At 36.6% G+C, this 24,885-nt stretch overlaps 1 protein-coding gene across 3 annotated transcripts in view; it reads left to right on the plus strand.

Annotated features, from left to right (window-relative positions):
• ccser2a (coiled-coil serine-rich protein 2a) overlaps nt 1–24,885 on the plus strand; it is a 43,051-nt gene that overhangs the window by 12,482 nt on the left and 5,684 nt on the right. Inside the window, exons 3-12 of one of the 3 annotated variants that reach the window (XM_052580307.1) lie at nt 2,557–2,830; nt 2,951–3,159; nt 12,058–12,157; nt 15,179–15,284; nt 16,172–16,340; nt 16,517–16,582; nt 17,204–17,302; nt 18,437–18,547; nt 21,468–21,549; nt 22,682–22,721. In XM_052580307.1, the coding sequence (XP_052436267.1) occupies nt 2,557–2,830; nt 2,951–3,159; nt 12,058–12,157; nt 15,179–15,284; nt 16,172–16,340; nt 16,517–16,582; nt 17,204–17,302; nt 18,437–18,547; nt 21,468–21,549; nt 22,682–22,721 (1,256 nt within the window). The remainder of the gene's footprint in view (nt 1–2,556; nt 2,831–2,950; nt 3,160–12,057; nt 12,158–15,178; nt 15,285–16,171; nt 16,341–16,516; nt 16,583–17,203; nt 17,303–18,436; nt 18,548–21,467; nt 21,550–22,681; nt 22,722–24,885) is intronic. The other 2 variants (XM_052580308.1, XM_052580306.1) reach the window with 2 other exon arrangements.

A 24,885-nucleotide genomic window follows, 5' to 3' on the forward strand; every position in this document is an offset into this window, starting at 1 on the left:
AGAATGGCCAAGGATCAGAATACCCCACCTAAAACTGATCGGGCAGACCAAACTTTAAGTCGTAGAGACTTAAAACTTAGAGGGATAGTAGTACTCCCACTGCCTACAACTTTACCAAAGCTCGCCCCAATCGGCCTGACAGGGATGCTACAGCGATCAAAAGCACGAAATCGCTTGCAACTCCTGAATCGTTGATCACAGGCTCAAGTGTCTAATGTCATTGGAATCGATTCTGAAGTTAGTTTTTAACAGCAGATTGTACTGCGTGCATTAGAAACAATCATAATCTTCTTGCTTCCAGTTCCTTAAACACACCACGTGAATCTAAAATAATCATTTATAAACCTTTTGAAGGTTTAAGCGAATCCCAAGAGTTTAATGTTTAATTTATTTTCATGTCATAAAAGCTGAGGTCCAAGTACAATTAACCGTTAACTTTACTCATCCAAAAACACAAGTGCTGTTCTTCATGAGCATTTGAGCGTGCGGTTAAAAACTAGCCTAGAGCACCATCTGCTGTTAAAAACTAAGCTCAGAATCGATTCCCGAGAATTGTGATGCATTATATCACAGAATGGATCTATGAATTGATTAATTGTCACACCCCTTTGATTTGATTTGATTTATTAGACAGTAAAAAATTAATGCATAACATGAAGTCATCACAGTGACATTATACATTAATCAGAACTGTCGAGGATGACACAAGAAAGTTAAAAACTTATTTCCATTGTGGTCCTCGTTGTAGTCTGATAAAGATGGTCAGGCAAGCTACAGATGACTAAGGTACCTTATACATTCAATCACATCCGAAAAATAAAAATAAACAAATACATACACTTCAATAATAAATATTCCTTAAGATCACATAACAAATTTAATCTAATTAGCATTTAGCAACCATTCACCACATGCTCTATTAAAACAATGATCTGACTGGCTTAACTTAATCTCAACTGGGAGTTTGTTCCATTCCATTGCTGCAGTGAACAAGAAGGTGTTTTGCCCCGAACAGCTCTTAAATCTACTAGGAACTATGTCTGTGGCACTACCTCTAGTTGAATAGCTATGAGAGTTCCTAATAAGCTTAAAATAATCTTTAAAATATACAAAATCTTTAGTGTCAATCTCAGTTTCAGCTATCTCACCCTGTTTTCAACTGTCAACCATTTTAATTTCTTGAGTTCAGGAGGGCCGACATGGTTCCTATTGTTGAGGTTTAACATCAACCTGACTAATTTATTCTGTGCCGTTTGGAGTTGAACTTTTATCCTCTTTGGGGTGCTGCTGTACCATGTAATACAGGCTTAATTGAAGTGTGGCTGAATTAAAGCATTTGCTAACATTTTTAACGTTTCTGTATTTAGAAACTGAGCCTTACGTGCCAGGAATTTAATTCTTTGGTTCACTTTTATAATAACCCTTTGACCCATACTTTCTCCACTCACAGAACTATCCAAATCACAGCCTAAATATTTTACACAATTTTTAGCTTCAATCTGGGTGCCACCCACAGAAATTTTGAGCTCAGGAGTCCTACTCAACAATATTTTTGAACCAAATAGAATAGATTCGGTTTTCCCCAGATGCAAAGACAACTTGTTCTCGATCAGCCATTCACTTATGTTATTTAACTCCTCACTTAAATGGTTCTCAATAACTTCTTTGTCCTTATGGGAGATTACCAAGGCTGAATAAACTACACAACTACACAAACATATGTCCTGTCAACATGAAATTGGTATGCAAGGTCTTTGTCCAATGTGCCACAAGTGTCTATAAGAACATTTGCGTATTTAAAAAAACTGGCTGCCATTGATCACCTATTAGACCAGGTTAGCATGCTAGGTGGGCATGTTCAACTCATGGCCCTAAAGGTCTGTGGGAAATTTGAAAGAAATCAGCCACTGGGGGTGATATCGCATTTTTCAAAGGCTTAAACTTATATTGTATATTGCAGTTTTTCACACAAACATATGATATTTATATCATATGATAGACATCTTTGCCTCTAGAACTACTGCTGTCAATCAAAAGTGTTCATTAATTATTCATGATTGTCTAAAAAGTGCGAACTTGTCCTAGGTTTTCAGTCTCAACCAAACCATTGCAGTACAATACTCTGCACTTTCTAGATAAATAATTATATATATATATATATATATATAAAATGACCTTTACACTTTGGTTAGCTATAACAGGGTAATTTTAAACGGGCAAGGCCAATTATACTCAAAAGCCTTTAAACGAAAACTCGAAATTTCTTGAAACTAGGTAAGCACATGCAACGGATGATTCTAAAAAAGCTTACAAGGTCTTCTGAAAATCAGACCATAGGTGGCACTATAACGGTCATAATTATCTGGATTTGCCAAAAATGCTTTGCTTAGTCATTGATTTAGGTGTTTGCAGGCTTGCTGAATATGTAATGTCTTTAAATATTTGCTCTACTGGAGCAAAAAGGGTATTTTGGTGCCACCACAAGTGAAGTCAAACTATCAAAACATGACTGCATTGCACTTAAATAGTTTTATTTCCTCTTTGTATTTGTGAAAGGCATCAGATTCCCCAGAGGAGCCTGTGACAGAGCTAGGGCTGGATGGGAACCTCCGCTACACTGTGGAGGGAATGGAGGACATGTCTCTCTCTTCTGCATCTTCTCTGGAGAGGAATGACACCAGTGAAGAGTTTCTAGATGACTTTGATAATCTAGGGGATCAGTTGCAGAATGGCATTCCTCAAAACAAATATGCTGTGGCCACACCCACCCAAACTCGCCTGCAGGGCCTCTTAAAAGAGACCATGGACTGGACTGGGATTGGTCTAGCGGGTATAGCTAAATATTTTTCATCTAATTCTTGCACTTATCTGACAAACAGTGCAGCGTTGATAATATTGTCCTATTGTGGCAATCAGTGTTTATGCTGTGTTATACTACGTCTCTTCTCAGGTGGCAAGGCAGATTTAATGGGTGGTCTGCTCCGTGGGCCGCCGCTCATGTCCCCTGACATGGATCGTCATGCAACCTCCTCTCTGGAGCTCTCCCCCTCTAACAGCTCTGGAGGAACATACATGTGGGATGAGGAGGGCATGGAGCCGCTGGGGCACAACACACTCATACACCGTTGCAGCAGTTATGAGTCAGACCTCAACAGCATTGTGAGTATACTCATACCCTCACAAAATTAGTTTGAACTACCCTTAGAAAAAGTACCGAGATGGAACTACGGTGTAGTGATGTCAAAACCATTTAAATTACATTTTTGCATTTAACATTAGTTTTTCTACAAGCCCTAATGTACATTAAACATTTAAATAAAGAACATATAATCAAGAAAATCATATAAAAATGTAGTGAATAAAGATAATTATTCTTTATTAATTATTTTTTTGTTACTATGTACTATTTTGTTGCAGATAAGTAATTTTTTGATTAATAATAATAATAATAATAATAAAATATTAAATATTGTTTAATGTGGTAGCTTTTGCTTGTTTATTATTAGTATAATAATAATAATAATAATCATAATAATCATAATATTATATTTATGCATTTAGCATACACTTTTCTAGAATGTCCACTGTGCAGTAAGCAATGTGCATTTAAATACATTGAAGAAAATTAAGAAAAAAAAGAAATGTAGTGAATAAACTAGTAGCATTTTAATAATTATTTTTGTTGTTGCTAATAACAATATTTATGATTATTTTTGACAAGTTATTTTGTTTTTGCTTCTAATAATACAAATATTGTTTGATATGGTTGTTCTTGCTAATTTACTATTATTATAATTTTTTTGCCATGTTTTTGACTGCTAATAATAAAAATAATAATAGTAATAATTCTTTGGACCTTCCATTTCCAGCCCACCTTTAACTACACCTAAACTGTTCTCACATTATGAAACGAATGCAACATTGTGACTGAATGTGGCTTCTGCAAGACTTTCAGCAAGCTGTTCTGTTCCATACCCTGTGGGTGTTTGTAACCTTTCCTCTGCCCGCCGTGTGTTTTGATAAACGTCTCACTCCTGTGCTATTTGTTGCTGGTTAATATGTGCACTTGTGTGTGTCTGACGGGATCTCTCTGTCCCTATCCTGCTAATTATATCTTTGCTAATTAGGGACTTTGGGTCCCACCATCTGAACAGAGGTCCTGTTCTATCTCTTCTGTTTCTAAAGCCCCTGATCAGGTGGGAATGCAACACAGTGCCACTTAACCTGGTTGTGTTCTGATTCCATTCAGTGGAATAAGGAGAAAGAGGTTGTATGTGCAACGCTCTGTTGAGCAGGCAGTGAAGATCACCAAATTAACCACACACTTTCTGGATCACATCCCTCTATAAGAACAACACAGACCATTTCAGAGAGTAAGAGCAATAGAATTTATGAAAGTGTCTTTAAAAAACACCCCCCCCCCCACGAATTTACAATAAGAAAAAATGCGGTGCTTCATATACAGTTTTGTTCTAAGCTTTGGGGTCAGTAAGATTTTAATAATTTTAAAAAAAAAAAGTAGTTTCTTATGCTCATCAAGGCTGCATTTATGTAATTAAAATACAGAAAAAAATAATTATGTGAAATATTATTGCAATTTAAAATAATGTTTCTTCATTAATAAACTTCTAAAATATAATTTCTTCCTGTGTATTTTCAGCATAATTATTCAGTCTTCAGTGCCACGTGATAAATTTGATAAATCAAAAGTTAAAAAGAGCCTTGTTTATTCCTAATTGTAATTTTGTGTTGCAATATAGATTACTATTCACAAGTTTGGGGTCAAGTTTTTATTTTTTTAAGAAATTAAGATAAAAATAGATACAAAAAAGTGATAGTGAAGACTTCTGTTGTTAGAAAACAATTCGATTTGGAATAAATTATATCCTTTTTCAAAGAATCAAAAGAAAAAAGTACCACGGGTTTCCAAAAAAATCCGAACAACAGTTTCAATACTGGTAATAAATCCTCATATTATAATGATCTCTGAAGGACCATGTGACACTGAAGACTGGAGTGATGGCTGCTGAAAATTAAATATTACTGTTTTTCTGTATTTTTGATTAAAATACGGTCTTGATGAGCATAAGACACTCCATAAAAAAACAAACATTACAAATCTTACTGATCCTCACTGAGGCTGTATGAGTGATCAGATTTGTCCTGTAGCAGATACACATGCACCCACACACACAGACGTGATGACTTGACTCTGGCTTCAGACATTATGTAAGCAAGGCATATATACATTTGAGTGCAGCTGAGTCATTATCATACTTGAGTGGGTTGTTCCTCTGATGTAGTTGTATGGAGTGGATTTTAGATTGAGCTGGGCTTTAAGTGACATCTTGTGGGCTACTGTAGGTACTGCAAAAATAATTTTGCACGTTTCTTGTTTGTGGTGCTTCTTAAAACAAGTGTCACCCAAAAAAGTATTCAAATTTAATGCATAACTTGTTTCTAGATCTTAGGGCAGCGTCTTTATGAATCTTCAAGGAAATCAAGGGCAGTCTCATGCACAGTAATAGAATGATTAATTCGATCTCCTTTAGCTCCTTGAGCTGTCTACCTTTAAGACCCCTTTGCTCTAATGGATACTGAAACAGAGGCTGGGCTTTATTTAGAGCTCGTCTGATGTGATCTTACCCTTAACAGGACCAGGTGATGTGATGCCAGTCTTTATTTGGAGGTTGCAACTTGCAATGTTTAAGAAGGTGGTTTGAGTTTAAAAGTTTGGTTTAGTTTAGGTCTGAATACAATTTAATGCTGTGTATTGCAGAATTAAGTTTTTTTTTTTTGTTCTATATCATAAACTTCATAATTACATTTACTTAAATTTATTAAAAATAGTTGAAAGATACGGGTGCACCGAATGCTGGTTACTGTATGATGGCTGAAATCATGGAGCCTTAAACAATTAAATAAACTGCAGAACGTTGTGTTCTCTAATACATGCATGAAGCATGAAGCATTGAGCTCCTGGCGCCAGGGTTCAGAGTCCAAAGTGCAAGGAAAATCTGCACTGCAACAGTGTTATTCGTTAGTTGCTTAGTAACATTTTTATGAATTTTTACAAGGCATGTGACAGTGAGATACGTACAACAAACGTCTTCCCAATTTCATAATGAAAGCAGTTTATAAATCTGCTGTTGTCAACAAGAAGCACTGAGATCTTCCTGTGGGTTTCTGCCAAAATAAAAGCAGAGAAAACGCTAGAACTCCATCAATAATTAATCTTATTATTGTAATTTTACTGTTGTTGTGTAAAATAAAACACAATAATAAGGATATTAATTACAACAGCTCAATGAATACATTTATTATAGCATTCACACATAGTGTTCAGACTGGGATCTGTAATATTTTCTAATGTTTTAAAGAAGTCCCTTCTGCTCAGCAAGGGTGCATTTATTTGTATAGTAAAAATGCATGCCTGATTCAAGAAGGGGTTTAATGGCCAAGTATTATTTTACGAACTTATTTTAGGTTAAGTTGTGTTTTATTGGTATAAAGTCTGCTAGAATGTTAAAATATTTCAGTGTTAAGTAAATAATTTTAAAGCACATTTTGGCTATTTAATTTATGCAAATGGTGAAAAACATTTTCAAAATGGGGAAATCATTTTGGCCCAGTGTTTTATTTTGTTCAGCCAAGAATTTTCATTTCGGTGTATCCCTGTTTTTTTTTTTTTTTTTTTCACTATTTTAAAGAATGTCACCTTCATTGTATTGTGGTGATCATTCAGTAACAGGTTTGTGTTACACTGCTAAATATAACACTTTTTGATTTTGATTGAATGCTTTTTAATGTTGGGTGTAGTTTAAAAATTCATGAACTAGAGTGAAAAGTGCAACAAAAAAAAAAGTATGCTTTGGTTTTTTTTTTTTTCTTCAGGAATTTCTTTTCTTTTTTTTTTTTTGGTGAAATGCATTGCTATTAAAATTATTTCTGTACATAGGGCCACGAGGGGGCAGTATGGATTCAAGACACGCAAGCTATTGTTTCTTTCCTTACATTGTATACTCATTGTAGAATTTTGTTTTGCATAACCATTGTGTGTTTTATCTCTTTTAGGCTCTTTTTAAGGGTTGTTTGTTTGTTCTAAATAAAGTCTGTCTTGCAGGAGGCAATTAAAGGCCAATTCATTAGCTGCTAAATGATCTAGGTGCAGAAGCCTTTGTTTTTACCACAGTAAGTGATTCTGAGACATGCTTTTATCTGCTGCTGTTTCAGCTTTAATTAGCTGAGATTTATAGATCATTGTTTAAGCTTTACCTTTTGCTAACCTCACTAATACATGTAAACAGGATTTGTATATTTTTTATAAATATTTAACATCTCTAATCAGCTCTTAACTTATTAGGCTAACTGGTTTATTGACTTTCTTATTTTGCTTGATCTCTTTGAGACCTACGATTCTCAATGGCTTTTCTTTCACACAGCCACCACACTCTTAAGTCTCAGAGCCTGTGTTTTGTGTGCAATGCTTGACAGAGCTCTGTGTGGCTCTACCAGTATGTGAAATCGAATCTAATGCACATATTCAGGGTGACAGGAACAAAAACTGAAAGCTGAAAAGCTGTTTAGTCTCAGGCAGTGATGAAGCGTGTTTTCCACATTTTTTCCATTCTGAGGTGATGGCGGTGTTCTGAATGCATGATACTAAAACATTGAAGCTAGTGTTTGCTGGGGAAAGAGATCTAAACTGTATTTAAAATTGAATTGTGAAACCTGCATAAATTTATTATGTACAATAAAATAAATATTAATTGCCCATTTAAAAACTTCACTAAATCATTCAACATTCAAATATGAATATTGTAAAAATACATGAATCAAAGTGTCATGACATTTGTAACTATTTGTACTGATTATATTTTAGAATGCAGTAAATCTACATTTTTTACAAAGTGTTTTTGACCATAAACACAAACAAAATAAATATGCTTAAAGCTGCAGTAGGTAACTTTTGTAAAAAATATATTTTTTACATATTTGTTAAACCTGTCATTATGTCCTGACAGTAGAATATGAGACAGATAATCTGTGAAAAAAATCAAGCTCCTCTGGCTCCTCCCAGTGGTCCTATTGCCATTTGCAGAAATGCATCGCTCCCGTTAAGAAACAACCAATCAGAGCTGTGGTCCGTAACTTTGTTTGTGTTCAAAATGTAGAAAAATGTATATAATAAGCGAGTACACCATGAATCCATTTTCCAAACCGTGTTTTTAGCTTATCCTGAATCACTAGGGTGCACCTATAATAAGTGTTTATATTCTGACTATTTTAGATTGCTTCGGGGGTACCGCGGCGGAGTAACCCAGTACCTTTGTGATTCTTCATAGACATAAACAGAGAGAAGTAGTTCCGGCTACGATGTTCTTCCGTAAGACGCAAGCAGTTCTGTTTATTAACCGCTAAAGCGTCAAAAGTTCCCTACCGCAGCTTTAATGAAAGTAAATGAATGCAAATCTTTCTTGATGAATTAGTATTCATTTCTTAACATTAATAAACCTCACTTACATGAACCTTTGTATTTTGTATGTGTATATATATATATATGCATGTATATCTTTGTTTGTATATACATGCGCATTGACCTCTTTTTAAAGTACCATTGAAAGTTTGGCTTTGTTCAAAGTATGTCTGTAGGTGTCTAAGTAATTGTGTCCTGTATGTAATATAAATGATTCAGGAATTCAAACACATTCCTTTTGATCCCGCGAAATATGATGTTTCACTCCCGAGCGCGCCACTAAGATTGTGTGAAATGTGATCAGGATTCTGTGCTTGTCCGATAGGACCTTTCTTAAATGTTATCTGGGGTTCTGTCTGTATCAGTGAGGCTCTAAAGAGACCTTTAATCCGATCTTCCCGGCTGATTCGCGCAGGCCGATGTGAAATGGGCTGCGTTATTCTGGCTCTTTCAGCACAGGAGGAGAGTGCTGATGGGGCTTGGGCTGCGTGTCTAAGCTGCCGTCCGGCGCAGTGAAATGTCATTTCCTCTGAAGCAACCTGCCGTGACTAAGCCCCTTTATACACGGAGAGAGTCAGAGAGAGAGAAAGAGAGAGGGACCTGAGAGACTACGTGTGCAGGTGAAGTGTATCAACTCTGGCTGCTTTGAATACACATTTCGTGTACACTTGTAAGGCAGTATGTTGTGTGTGTGTGTATTAATGTCCAGGAGAGGGGACTGTCTCTCTTTAAGTACATATTTTTATGATCGATGGGGTTGAAGCACATCTTGTCAGCTTAGATGACTTGAGACATTTTTTGTTCTGTGAATGTATCGCAGTTGCGTGATTGATAATGTTTTCTAAAGTATGCTGAGAGCATATTTGTACTGCGGTTCTTTCCCCAGCTGCCTGCTGTATATGAAATATGGGAAATTATGCAGGAAGTTTGATAATGTACTGTTATTTTTGCAAGAAAGTCCCCCATTTAGAAAAGCCAATGTATTTAACATAGCTTGAAGCGGTAGTTCAGCCAGAAATGAAAATTCTGTCATCATTTACTCCACACATCATTTCTTTTCTTTTTTTTCTGTGGAAAACAAAAGAAGATTTTTCTTTAGGAATATCCTGGCTATTATTTTCAAAATAATGCAAATGAATGATGTCCAGGACTCTTAAGCACCAAAATGACAAAAAAAGTGGTCTATAAGATTCATGCACACTATTAAATGTCTTCCAGCCATTTTGTGGGATAAAAAGGCAGAAGTAGTCATTATAAAGTCATTAAACTTTGAAAATCTTGACTTTGCCTTGGCTGTCTTTAAGCAGTTAATGACATAAGTAGCAATGTCTGATTTTTGAATGAATCATTCCATAGTGTAAAATCTTTTTAATCAATCTGCTGATCATCGTTATGAACAGTGAGGTGTGCTCTAATTGACCAATTGGTGCGTTGTGATTGGCTGAATGCCTCAAGCGTGTGACAGAAATGTTATGCCCCTTAACATACTGTTATGGCATGTCCTGGTCAGAACACCAGGGTGACAAGACATTAACAATAAAACCCATTACAAACAAGGCATTTGTTGCATCCAGTGTGGACATAATTACGGATTATAATGACTGTAAATACTGTATTTATATGTTTTGGCGCAGGAAACAGTCCTCATCCTCCTTAAAATGTGCTGCACACATCTGAATATTTGGATTGAAATGTTCTGGAACGGTGTTGTAAATACAACTTAACCACTGATTTTTAGTTGTGTAATTTTTTTGGAAGGCCAAACAAAGTATTTTTTGCTTTAAACGACGAAACACACAGTGTCTCAAAAACATGGTGCCAGCTTGAAAAGCGAGAATCAATGTTACACCACCTTACTTTGCGTGAACATTTGGGCGGCATTATGCAAATCTTCCCACATCGTCACGGGGCATTCTAAGTGGCTGATAGATGATACCATCATCCACCGCCGATTGCTGAAAGACATCATGTTGTTGCTCTGGCATCGTGACCCCCCCCCCCCCCACTTTGAATGCGCGATCGTTTTTTTATTTGTACTATCACTTTCTAGATTCGCGATCACACGTACCCTATACTATGGTCCAGCAGTACTTACCACACATTTTACAAGATTATATGTTTGTCAGTGGTACTGAGGATCTGCGAATCCTTCAACATCGTCCTCAGTCATCTGTCATTACACAGTGTCTATAACCGGACGCGACAGTTGTCGTGTGGTGCTGTGCAGCAGGGTTGCCAGGTTTTCACAAGAAAACCCACCCAATCACTACTCCAAACTAGCCCAAAACTAGTCCAGTTGTGTATCGAGGGGGTCCCCAGTTAAAATTTGCATCCCAGGGGATAAATACCTTGAGTAAACTATTTCTTTAATAATAGTTTCAATGTAATATGAAGTAACAAGCTTTTGAAAGTCTCTTATGCTCACTAAGGCTGCATTTGTTTGATTAAAAATACATTAAAATCAATAATACTAAATCTTCAGCAGGCATTATTCCAGTCTTTAGTGTGACATAATTCTTCAGAATTACTCATTATCAGGATTTAAAAAGCTGTATTTAAAAACAACATAACTGTTAAATCACACAAAGGGCACAGGTTCGAACCACAGCAGGGTTTTTACCTGAAGGGGTACCAAGAATTATTCCCAGGATTGAACCTTTGAAAAAGACACTTAACCTACCATTGATTTATAGTAAATGTCCCTGCAATTAGTGCAATGTTAAGCATTTGTTAAATGTCAAGTGACTAATTAATAAAACAATTGTTTTCAAGACCTGCTTCTAGAAGTCCAATTTATGTAAATGTATCACCAAGAAGCAATTTTGTTCTCCATGCAAACAAATGGTTAAATGACTAGATAAATGATGGTAATATGCAGTACTTTTTGTATGTTTTGGAAATGATGAATCGTGAAATAGATGAGCTAAATATCCTTTCAATTGGTTCCAGGTCTTTAAGACTCACTCCTGCTTTCAAATTTTACTCCTAACCTCAAAATCAATTCAGAACGACTCTTTTAAGATGAGTCCCATCAGAGTAATTTCTTTGCTTGGTACAAATCAAGGCTAAGCCGTGAGGCCTTGTTTTATGGTATTTCTTACCAATATTTTAGCACAGAAATGTGGAGAACATCTTTTTTCAAAGAGCTTATTTTCTTTTGAACTCTCTGTGCCTGGCTTGATGTTCAGAATCGCTTTAAAATGCATTAAAAAGTGCCCCAAAAGCTTATAACTGCCCCTTGTGCGTCTGCCACACAGTTTGAAATGTCTTCTTTCATTTTCTGTCTGAGGACAAATTGAGGTTTTGTTGAGGCATATTGATTTTCACCTTGGCATGCTTTTGCGTTTTCACATAATCAGATGGCCTGAAAAGTTATGCTCTTCACGTGAAGCGAAAAACGTTTTGTTTGTATTCATGTAGCATCTAGTGGCTGTATCTATGCATTTCCTTTCTTTTATGTGATCGTCCTTTCATAAACAGTGCGGATGAATTTCCACAAAGGCCTTGTTTGGTAAACGTGATGCAGTTTCCCATCTCTGTTTCACACACTCTCTCTCTCATTGGTTGTTTCTCATGCACAGGGCATTCTGAACAACTTGGATAACACTGGCTCATGTGATCTGGAAAATGATGACCTCATGCTTGATGTGGATCTGCCAGAGGACGGGGCCTTACTCCATGGTTAGTACACACACAGTAATTGAGTGGTATAACCAGCAATCATTCAATAAACCAAAACTGCCGCCTTATTTGACATCTAAATTGCTTACAAATATGGAAAGTTTAATATGATCACCTCTGCATCAACATTCTCTCAAAACGTGTAGATCTGGTTAATAAATTACTAAATAAATGAATGTCTGTCTTATTGTTTTAAACAATTTGTAATATAATCATCCTTGTGTTTATCTTTGATTTATTAATTCATCTTCCGTTTGTAAAAATAATGATAGCTGATCAGATTTAATCATGTTTGATCACTGCCAAGTGCTATTTTGAATGTGAATGACTTTTGTAGAGATGGCCATGTCAGAGTTTCCTGCAGCTCAGTGTGGTTTTAATCAATTAAATGTGATGAAGACATTGAATTCAGTTTATCAGCATAGAATTCAGTTGGATTCAGTATGTCTTTTTGTATTTGAATTCATATTTTGTGTAATATAAAGTTGTAGAGACATGGCTGGCGAACCCAAGACTTATTTTCCAGCAGCTTGTGTTTTTTTATGTTATGTATTATTTTTCAAGAGAAGTGCTTTTTCTGGATTATTTATTACACGACTGCTGGCTGTTGTTTGGAGCTTTAGTTTTTGATATGGTTGATGGATGAATTGAGTTAAAGCTTAATAAATATGGTTACTTTCCCCCCAGCAAAATCGTATAGGAAAATAACCTAAAACAGTAGCTCAAAATAACTATTTCATATGAACTATTTAAAGTTTTTCTTCATTTTTAGTCCCCTTTTGACTTCTGTGCAGTTCATTAATTAGTGGTGTAATGTGACATGAATTTAGAAATGCATAAATATTTAATTTAGTCTTTCAATTAATTTGAGCTCATAAAATGCATATATAATAATTATCAAGAATTAGAAAAATATCATAAATGTCTAAAATAGTTTTAGACTACGTTTTGCAAGATATGCTGAAGTACACTGCTTGACTTTGCATGTCAACTGACAAATAGTCAAAAAAGATTAAATTAGTTATTAATGTAACCTTATACACTACTGTTTTTACTTAAAAAGTTAATACTTTTATTCTGCAAGTACACACTAAATTGATCAAAAGTGAAACTAAATTGTAACATTAAAAGAGATTTTGTTTAGCTTAAGTCCTATTCTTTTCATGTTCTCTCTCTATTAATCGGAGAGTCACTGAAAACTGTCATTTAAATTACAGTTGAAAACTGTAAAAAATGTAACATTTGACAGTATTGCTGTTTTTACTGTAATTTTTAATCAAATAAATGCAGTTTTGGTGAACTTAAGAAAACTTCTCTTAAAAAGATAGAAAATCTTACTAACACCAAACATTCGAATGGAAGTGTACATTGATATATATGTATATATGATATATATTGTACATACTGTCCTGCAATGGCACATGCTGTTGATCAAATGCATGTGTATAACATTAAAAACAAACAATAGTGCCTGTGTAAGTAGCCTCTCATTGCTATTGAAAATAGCCCCTGCCAGGAATACTGCATACCGAATGTCAACTCAATCATCCAAGTGACTCTCTTAGTTTTGGAAGAGGATGTCCTAGCGTGGCTTCCTGTTTTCTTCAATCTGAGAGTGTGATTTTGTTAGAGAATGTGCAAGTGAAGTCACGGGGTGGTTATGGTTTCTGCAGATTCCATTAGAGATGGCAAACAAAAGACTTCGTACATACACTTTATAAATGACATTTAAATGAATGAGTTCATGAATGACTCCTGTTTGGAAACAGTTCTTTCAGCTGTTTGCCTCATGTTAATCTTTTGAGCGTTTCTGTGTTTGTGTGGTGTCATGTTAACGTTCAGTGTTTTGGTCTGTGCCATCAGCAGGAACCAGTCAGTTTTACACAGCAGTGTGTGTGTGTGTGTGTTTGGTATGTGTGTGTTGTATTTATAGCCCCGGGCATCATGCCCTGCGGTCATGTGAGAGGGGTTGCAGAGCCAGAAAGAAGTAGAGGAGGGAATAGATGACTTCAGAGCCCCCTCCCCCTTGTCTGTCCCCTCCCTGTCTGTCTGTCTCCTTCCCTCCTTCATTCCTTCCATGGTCGATCCGTCCACTTGGCAGGCAGGCAGGAAGGCCTGCTGTTTTGACGCTAGTTCCTGTGACCAGAGAAGAGACCCTGCCCGAGGTGCTGTGCCGACTTCGGCTGAGAGCACCACCATCAGTTCCCCTTCTCTTCTGATGGCCCCACGGCTCAGGGATTAAAGCTGTGTGTCTCTGGATGCATCTGGTTCTGGTCAAATCTCCCAGGGAGTTTCCAGAACTCTTAAACTCATACACACACACACCACCCTCGTTCCAACAGGGCGGAAAAGTCATCGGATTTGCAGATGCTCGGGTGGCCTGTGAGGAAGTCGTAGGAAGTTTGACACAACTTTTTAAAAGTTTTCTGCATAGTTTTTTTGGGAGTTCTACACCACAAAACTTTGGAATTTTTAACTTGGGGGAATTTTTGTCCAGCTGTATTTCAACCTTTTCTTTTGGATGTGTCTGTCAAAACAGACCAAGCTCTGCTTTTAGTTGTTAGCTTATTTGTATTCGTGTGGGTGAGTTTTGGATTGTTTTTCGAGTGTGTTTTTGAGGCTCTGGCAGTGAACCGGACTGCAAGGACAAGAGGAATGTAGCAGGTCTGTTTTGGAGCTTAGTTTTCTGTCTGTTCTACCTGCTGTCTTTGTGCTAGAAGTGTATAGAAAGATTGAGAGAGTGCTTGTGTGTGTGAGACAGTGTGTTAGTGTTTGCCCTGATATCTCGCCTCAGGCGGTGTGAGTGCTTTGTATCGAAACTCTAAGAGCCCTGCATTTGCAAGGACACTGCACAACCTCCCAGAGAAATATGATCTTCTTTTTCCAAAAAGAATGTCTGTTTCTGAGCGTTTCTTGGAGACTAACTGAATTGTGTGGTTTAAAGCGAATTGGGTTTTGAGCACTTGTTCAATGCGTTTGTTTATTTGTCATTGAATGCTGTTGACCCCTCTGTGCATGCAGATGGGATGGCCCACTTTGAGCGCTCTGACAGGGGGGGCCGGCCGGCTCAATGGAGGAGGAGACAGCAGAGATGGAGTGGAACGGATCATGCTCATAATGACAACAGGTGAATGCCTTGGAATACGTATTTCCTAGTTAAACATGGTACTACAAATGTAGAACAGGAATTGATTGGATTCTAAAATACATACCGCAATCAAGATCAAGTGTTTCACATAAGTGGCTGTTTATATATATATATTTTTTATTTAAAATGTTTATACTTGTATATTTACTATACATTTTATTTTAGTGTAAGTGGCACGTTTTATTTAGCATCCAGGACTAGAAAGTGTACATTTTATAATAGTGTTTATATTAAATCTCTTTTAATTTCATTCACTCTGAGGCACATGCATCATATAATTCTTTTTTTTTTTTCACAAAATAGTTAATGTAATTTAGTTGTAATGTAATGGTCTGTGGTCAGTAATATTTGTAAGATAAAGATTTTTAAGTCTTTATGCTCACTTAAGGCTGCATTTATTTGAAAGTAAAAAAAGTGCTATAATGAAATAGAAATATTTAAAAGAGTGGTTGATTTATGTTTTCACTTTTTAAGCTTTAGTTAGTGTTTAATGTTGCTGCTAGAGCATCCTTACTGAATCAGAGTATTAATTTAATACTAAAAATATATGTGAATACCCCAAACTTTTGAATGTCTCTGTGGATTGGGACATATAGAGAAACAAACTGTTAAACAGCTAAAGTGATGCAACATAAGTCAGAATGACGTTATGAGAGACATTGTTAACACCTTAATTAGGGTACTTTTAATGCCAGGTATATACAGGAATAATGTCTTCTGGTGATTTAGAAATAATAAGACTTTTGACAGTTGCAGTTTGTTTCCGTCACTTGATTGAAACTCCTTTAATTCAGATTTTTGTTTCTTTTTCTTGTATATTTTTCTATAAACTCTTTCTCGATCTCTCTCTTTTTTTTTTTTTTTAGACTGGTCGGGTTTCATTACGATCCCTGTCGTGCAGGACCTCGGCCCCTCCATCCCGCAGTCCAGCATGACAGTCACACGGTGGCGCTAGATGAACTCACTCTCAAGCACCTGGCTGAAGACTGCTCGTCTGTCAAGTCCCAGCTGCTCAAACTCAAGAGTATGCTGCAGGTGGGTATGCTGGAAGAGTCATGTTTGCACTTTTCATATGCAAACCCAGCTGTTACCCTCTGAGCAGCTTTTAGCATGTGTGTAGTGGGAGAATAAAGAGCGAGAAAGAATAAAAGAACCTGAGAAGCTGTAAACATGAGCGTTTCATCTCCTAAATAAATTGTCATTTTATATAGATGGATGATGGTGAGATTTCTCCAGAGAGTTTGGATTCCAGCGAAGATGACAGCAGAGCCCAGCAGGTCTGTAACGTCTCATAAACACCCACCTGAATAGAGCTGTTCAGCTTGTTGTCCTAAAACATTAGCACATTAAGAGCATTAGCATTGTCAAGCCACGGGCTCCCTTAGGAACTTCTGATGTGTTTTTATAAAAGTGGTTTTCAAATGCTAAATGCATACTTTTAAGAGACTTTCCCAGTTTGTTCTACATCATCAGTTCATATCTTTAAACATGAATTTTGAAGCTGTTAAAATGCACATTGTCAGCAAGTTACTACATAAAGGCTAAAACTATAAGTGCAGGAGAGTCCTAATGTAGCAGCTTGTGTTTTTTAAAGCACACCACAGTTCCAGAATTCAGATCTGAGTTGTGTAATTTATGAAGTAGAACGAAACATTCATATATCTCAAGTAATGTTTACCACAGACCTTATTATACTCATAAATTGCAAACTGTTATTCTAAAAAGCCATTAGTAATTCCAGAGGGAACCCATGGTGAATTAGTCTTCCATTTTGGCTTAAAAACTGACGCCAACAGCTGCATGTTTTGTTTCCATTCTGTACACTTGTTGTTTATGTGTATGACAGTTTCATATTTTTGTGTTTGATTTCATTATTTGTTTTTGTATTTGCGTGTCAGATGGAGGAGCTGATGAAGGAGGTGGCACATCTCAGGGAAGAGCTGAAAAATAAAGATCAAATCATCACACGGCTCACTCATCAACAGCATCAACAATCTGTGAGCCATCGCCATTCCTGACACATTCACACTCGCACTCATTTTGACCATTTTGTATTGATTTGAAAATACATAATACATGAGTGGCTAATCAGAGCCTGCAGTGTCTGCTGGAAGATGCTGAAGTCATGCTAACTCCATGTCTGCTTGAGTGAGATGAAATCAGGACTAGATGTTCTCAGAACAAACCCACATCTCATATTGTTCATTAACTTCACCGTTCCAAGCCATAAAAACGCGTGCACTTTACCCTTTAATCCCAATTACTGTCACCATCAGTGAGCAATTATATCATTAGCGCTAGTAAACTTGCTCACCTCTTTTGCATTATGCTGATTGCAAAGCAAAGATGAAAGCAACTGAGATTTCTTTACACAAGAACAAGAGTATGTTATTAGTGTTGCTCAAGGCAAGCATCCGTAATATTTATACATTGGTTAGGGAATTTAAACTCTCCCTCACTTCACCTATGCCATGAATGATATCTCAAACTGTGTGGCTTGTTAAGGAGAGGTGCTCTTACTAGGAATATGATTTCAGAGTTTAATTTTAATTTTTTTTTATTAAATGGTTTTAAAAATGTTTATAGGTTCTAAGACAATTTAGATTGCAAAACTACTCTGCATAGATATAAAAAATATACCAAAATACAAATAATAATATATTAAACAATTTATCATTTATTAATAATAATTCATAAGGAATAGTTTTTTTTTAATAGTTTGGTGATTTTATGTTGGGTGTCAAAAATAAAACAATGATAAATGGTAATCTAATTTTGGTAATCTGTAATGTTCTACATTAGGAATCGTTAATGAATAATTGATTAATCTTATAATAATAATAATTATTATTAATTGTATTCATATTCATAATGCATTGTATTCATTGTAGTTTTGTAGTTTGTCATGTCTGTCAAAAATAAAACAATAATTAGACTCAGCTCTTAATATTGTCATATCTGAACAATTAAAATATTAGCTAACAAATATTCTGTATAGAGATTCTGTATAGTCATAAAACAATAATGCAAATTATTATTTTTGGGTGCAAGTTTTGAATGGTTGAGATCTTCAAACCACTCATTTACGTATACAAATCTAATCATTATCGCGTTGATGATTCTTCTTTCAGCCAGTGAGATGTCCGTGTCATCAGCAGAAGTCAGGGGTCAAAGGTGAGAGAAGAACTCATCATGATAAATCCACTCAGACGGTGTGGCGACCGCCCCATCATCACCCCGCTGTGAGTCATTTCTCTCTCTCTGGCTAGCAACGTGCATGTCAACATGATCGCATCATCAAGGCACCCAAAACTCTCCCAAAATGTCAGTATAGAGTGTATCTGTGTGTGTCCTTGGTTGAGCTGTCTGCCTTGTTTTATTTCCTGTTTCCCCCCTAAACCTCTCTAGGCTTTGTAGGTGGCTAGTTGTTTACTAGGAGCGGAAGCAAATGTGTTGTCAGGGCTGACAAATCAGGCATCACATTCCTTCTGTTCTTTTCCTCTCCTCTGTCCTTTCCTCCCTCGCGTTCGTTTTTCATGGTGAAATAGCCCGATGCTCTCTCGGGACGCCCTGAGCCGAGGCGAGTTTGCCGAGGTGCCGATTTGGCCAATTTGCAGCTGCTAGGGGAAAACGGGCATCTACTACAGAGTGCAGAATGATTGTCATCTCCTATTTAACTGAAGCCATGCTGCATCTACTCCGGTGGTTTAGCTTTCAGAGCCCCAGCCTGAGATGTTCACCATTGGATGTGTTCTTATAGAGGACCGGCACACAATCAGTAAAGCTAATGGTACACGGCGAAAGACTGGAGTCAGGAGAGATGAGGGAAGTAACAAGCGATGGATGAGAATTTGTAAGTGGAAATGAGGAAGAGAAATAAACTGTTATAGGGGATTGGGGATAACAGGACTTGTTCATTTTGCACACGTTAGTGTGCAAGATTCATTTTCTTTGCCTGTATGATTTCCCCACCTACGGTATGTGACTTTTAACCAACTTTTTTCTGTGGGACATAAATGAAGATGTTTAGAAGAATGTCCTGCTGCTCTTTTCCATATAATGAGAGTGAATAAGGCTGTCAAGCAAGATCTTCCGTCAGAATTGAAATTTTAGCCCGTTTCTCGCACTATGCTGTTATATTGTTATTAAAAACTTGATTACACTTATGCTTCATGGTGATTCTTTTGGGTGCTTAACGGTGCTTGGTACCCATTCACTTTCATTAAATGGAACATTGTAGCTCTGACATTCTGATAAACCTTTCTTCATTTACTCCCCCTCATGTTGTTCCACAAACATGTGACTCATTCATCTAAGAAGCGTAAATTAAGATATTTTATTGAAATATGAGAGGTGATGAAATCATTTGAGAATTTAAATTTTTTGGTGAACTGCCACAGGTTTTTCGATGGGATGTTAAAAATTAACCTTTGCATGAGTTCATTATAAAGCAAGATATCAATGATCAGTTATTATAATTGTCCCAGAACTGCAAACAATCCAAGGAAATGTTAACATACTAAACTAATGTTTAATCTGTGGTTGCTGGCTTTATCATAACTCAAACACTCAAATATTTGTTCTACTTACTATGAGTGTGTCATGTTCCTGGATAGACTTCCTTTGTCCTTGGAGCAACAATCCTTTCAAGCGATTTATAGACCTCACTCTTTCCCTAATGCTAAACGAATGCCTTAAATTAGCACTGGGTTGATTGGACTCGTTCCAGTACAGAATGTTGATTCTGGAAAACGTCCTAGTTGTGTAAATGAATTATGTACCAGATATCATAGCATCTTTTGTTTACCCCAGTTGTGTCTTGTAAAACAGCTGTACATATCGTTCTTGTCTACAAACTGCCATTATTAGAGAAATCTGCGTATTGCATACTAATAATGTCTATAGTACATTGAGTGCGTACTCTGCAATGCTGCCTCTTGTTCGTTTAAGCATTAAGTGAGTCTTGCTGAGGCAGTATTTTGACTGGTCCACTACAGCTTATTCTGGCCAGGAACAACCCCCTTAAACAGTAAGAAACCTGCTTGAAAAGGCTGCATTTATTTGATTAAAAAATACAGTAAAAACATTCCTGTGATGGCAAAGCTTTTTTTTCAGCAGCCGTTACTCCAGTGTCACATGATCCTTCAGAAATCTGATATTCTTGCTGATCAAGTAAAATATTTCTTTTTTTTTAATCAATGTTGAAAATATTTGTGCTGCTTAATATTTTTGTGGAAACTGCTAAAAATGTTTCAGGTTTTCTTGATGAGAAGTAAAACAAAGCAGCAGTTATTTAAAATATAAATCTTTTGTTCCATTTTTGATGCCTTTGCTGTCACTTTTGAGAAATGGGATGCATCCCTTCTGAAAGAAGTGTTAATTGATTTCCCAAAAAAAATCAATCAATCAATCAATCAATAATACACATAAAACACATTAAAACAAATAAAATAAAATAACATAAAGAAAATGAATAAAAATAAACAACTTACTGACCCCAAACTTTTGAATGGTATTGTATACAGTACATCAATTACTGTTGACACTGGGCTTGTGCACTTGCTTCAAAAGATCCTTCATTTAGTCAGTTATGCAATTTATGTCATGTATACTTGGACGAACATAAATTTGTAAAGATAAACAAGTCTAGTTTTCTGTTCATAATGAAAAGACTTGAGAGACTCAAAGCCATGCTCACTTTCTGGGCATCAGGTTTGTGCCTAAAAATAATTTGTTTTGCCTTTAACGCTCAACATTTTCCCAAAGGTGCTTCTAAATGGTATGCAATCAATTTTTCATGATATGGTTTGTGTGTTTACGAACATTATGGTTGAGCATGTCATAATATTTGAGGTAAAAGTACATATATCTGATCTCAGAAATTTCCCCAGTGCGTGTGTAGTTCACACGCAAAAGGAAATGTTATCTGTGAGATTTATGTGTAAGATAGGAATATTGCTTGCATGTAGTGTACATGCTTGCATTCAAGCCTGGTTTTTTCACTGATGTTTTAGTCTAATGTTCAGACATCTAGAGTAGTTTGTTTTCTCAGAAGAAACGTGTGCCGTGTTTTGTCTAGATTCACTGGGGTTTGTCTCTTTCCGCAGCTGTGTGGGTGTCGTTTGTGTGTGTGTGTGTTCACGGCTTTTCTGTGTGTTGCAGGCTGTACCCACTCCTCTTCTCTCTCCCTGGCAGTGCCAGTACCAGACTGCACCTCGTGCCAGCATGCCTCAACGCCGACAAAGTGAGTCATTAACCCCTGTCCTCTGACCCCATTCCTTTGGCAAAATGTTTGGCTTTTTTCCACTACCCACTCTGTCTCCTTCCCTTCTCTTTCAAAAGCTGTCTCCATATAGGTTTATGAATATATGCACAATATAGTAACATGAGGCAGTGAGTCAGGGCTGTTTAAGTAGGATATTGGTTAAATGAGAGATGAGGAAGAGGAGATGTGATGTGAGACCGATGAAGATCCCCAGCAGATCCCCGCTGGGCAGTTTTGAAGCATCTTTGTTCAGGTCTAGGTGGGCCACTGCACTGGTTGGATCACACCATCTGTGTGTTTGTGTGGATGGCCGTGCTGTGCCCTGTCTTCAGGTGTGTTTGTGCAGGGAATTTGGATGCACATTGCTGTGCACCAGTGCGGTCAGTCGAAGAGCCAGCATTTGTTGTCTGAACCAGCATGAACACCTGCAGCTGTAGTAGATTGTGAGATAAGAGAGTAACAGGATTCACTGTAGAGGAAGGGAATTTGCGGTTACATTTTTGCATTTGCTTTGGCAAAATTAAATGTCATGAAAATTTTTCTGAGTATAGTTAATAATGGAAAAACAGGTAGCCCTGTCTCAAATTCATTCTATTAAGTGAGCTTGAAGTTGGCATGGGTTGAAGCAATTAATACTTTAAAATAAATGACTTCTTTCCAGAATTTTAAGCTCATATTAATGAAGTTAGAACTCATTATATCAATATTTCTAGCACAATTTCAATTTGCAGTAAATTTCAGCAAGGTTCAATTTGCAGTAAATTGCAGATAGTGTAACTCTGCACACAGGAAATTATTCATTTGTACTGTCCTTAGTATGCTTTATAAAACCTTTTTTAGTGGAGGATTCAGGTTTATATTATTAAAAATAAGTGAGGACACCAGTAATTTAGTTTAGCAAGAATAGAGCTGTGATCATCTGAGAGAAGGTATGTTTTGCAATGTTTAGTTTAGATAGAGCAGATGTCAGTTCATCTTCCTTTCTTGTATTTTGTTTTCTTTATGTTTTCCTCTTTTCCCTTTCTCTTTCCTCTTCCAATTTCCTGATTGGATGAACTTGTGCTTTGTGTTGTTTCTCCCCCTCTGCCTATCCCATAATACCCCGGGACAGGGGTGGAGCATCTTGTACATTACTTCCGCGACACAGCGTGGTACAGTAACCTCCACTAAAAACTTCACCCTTTGCATGGTCACATGACATGAATGAACGATGCATGCTTTGAGTCTGATTTTTTATTTTTGAAGCATGGATTAACCCCCCCCCCCACCATTTACATACAAAAAAAAAATACAGGTGGCATGAGACTTTTTTTTCCTGACTCTTTTACCCAAAACAACTATCCTAATCATAAATCCAAATTGTTCTGTTTATATCTTCCTCCGTGGGCTGTGATTGCTGTGGTTGTGTCAGATCTGTCTTTGCTCTGACGGAGCTACAGTGTTTACTGGTGTGTTCTGAGAGACCCACTGCTTCTCTCAGTCTGCTTCCAGAGACTTTACAGGTGAACCAGGGTTTAAACATCACAAATGTACACACAAGCAAAGAATTAGCCCATAGTGCAATTGTCCTTGTCCCTGTGATTGCACAGGGAGATGTTGAACCGTTTTAGAGGACAATTAAAATAAAATGATCCGATAACTCCTTTGGGATTCACATTATAACCTCCACTTCTACAGACCCAGGATATTAAAAACTCTTCTATTATCAAAATGGCCACATTTCATCAGCCAAATCTTACAGTAAGATGAATGACTGAATTAAACCCAGACTTTATTACAGCTCTTTCTGTTGTAATATCCAGCAATCGTGATATGAAGTTATCTTGTGAAACATTTTGGAGGCAGTTAATTCTCCCTGCTCTTTTTTTAAAATCTGGATGCTTTTTTTTTTTTTTAGGCCAAAACAGGCCAGAATGTCAGATTTTCATGGACCCCACCACAAAAAAAAAAAAAAATTCATTTTCATTTCAGTTAGTAGAGTTTTCTTGGAATTTTTGGAATCTTTTCTGGAATTTATGTAACTATGTAAAAGCTATGAATTCACATTATTTTCTATACGGTTCTAAAATAATGCCACAAAGTGCAAAGCATTTTTTAATAAGATTGTCTTGTAAGCAATCTACAAGTCATTGTTACAATTTTGGCACATCCTCATCCCTAGTTGTGTTATAGCCACTTTTCCTTTCAGGCGTATTTATCAGCAGAATTGAAAACTGTTCGATAAATCACACAAAGCCATCAGAACACAACAGATCTAATCCGTTAATAGAAGTATAGTGACAACTCTGCATTGGTCTGCTCAGCCATCCTTAATATTGAGCCCTGCTCTATAAAGAATCAATCAATAACCTGGCCCTCATTCTTCTGGAAACATGTCAGATACTTTAGGTACTCGTACAGAAACTCCATTAAAAGGTTTAGGTTTGGAATCAGTCCACAATGGCAGAGCAGCATGAAAGCTGTTTGACGTCGTTGTTTTTCATTTTACTGTCTTGTGGTTGTTGTTTGGTGCCGCATGATTCCTCTGTTTTTATGATGTGAATATTGTGTTATGAAACCGATATTTTCAACTCTAAATCCTAATTAGATGAGCCTTGTTTGAAGCCGATATAAACACACCTGTCATGAATTCTGTATTAAAGTTGCTATGTTGCTCGGCAACCCCAAAACTGCCTAGAGTCAGTATAATGAACTATGTTTCTTGGCACAAGAAATGTTTATCGTGTGCAAATTGTTTATTGAACTTTGTTGTCATTTATCATAATGCGCTTGCTGTCATTTTCTAAAAGCAATAAGGCTGTAGGGCTGTTCATTACAGTAACTTTACCACAGTTAAGGGTGTTTTGGGTACTCATCTTTGCATTATGCTTAAGAGCATAGCCATAGTAAATCACTGTAAAAGTGTCCTTGAGTATCTTATTGCTTTTATGAAAGTGCCGGAACGGTGTTAGAACAGCAAGCTAAGATGATAACAGTACAACACTCTTCAATAAATATTTTGCATACTACTGTATAAACAGTTTATCTGCCAAGTAATATAGTTCATATTTTTATGGGAATGTCATGCTCTGGAATTGGGGGTTTCATCAATAAAGCAAGGTATTCAAATTAATTGAATGAGGAAAATCATTTCTAGGTTTAAACAGCTCATTAATATCTGTTTTAATCACTTCATTCATTTACTGATTCTGATTGCATTATTGAAGAGTACAGGAGTTATCAGTCAAAGTTGTGTAATTCTTTCTCTAACACAGAGGAGGTGCACTTCACATGTGTTCTCATTTTTTAAGCCTCATTCACATTGACTGTGATTTG

The sequence above is a fragment of the Carassius gibelio genome, chromosome B17 (assembly GCF_023724105.1).
Source record: "Carassius gibelio isolate Cgi1373 ecotype wild population from Czech Republic chromosome B17, carGib1.2-hapl.c, whole genome shotgun sequence".
NCBI classification, from domain to species: Eukaryota; Metazoa; Chordata; class Actinopteri; order Cypriniformes; family Cyprinidae; genus Carassius; species Carassius gibelio.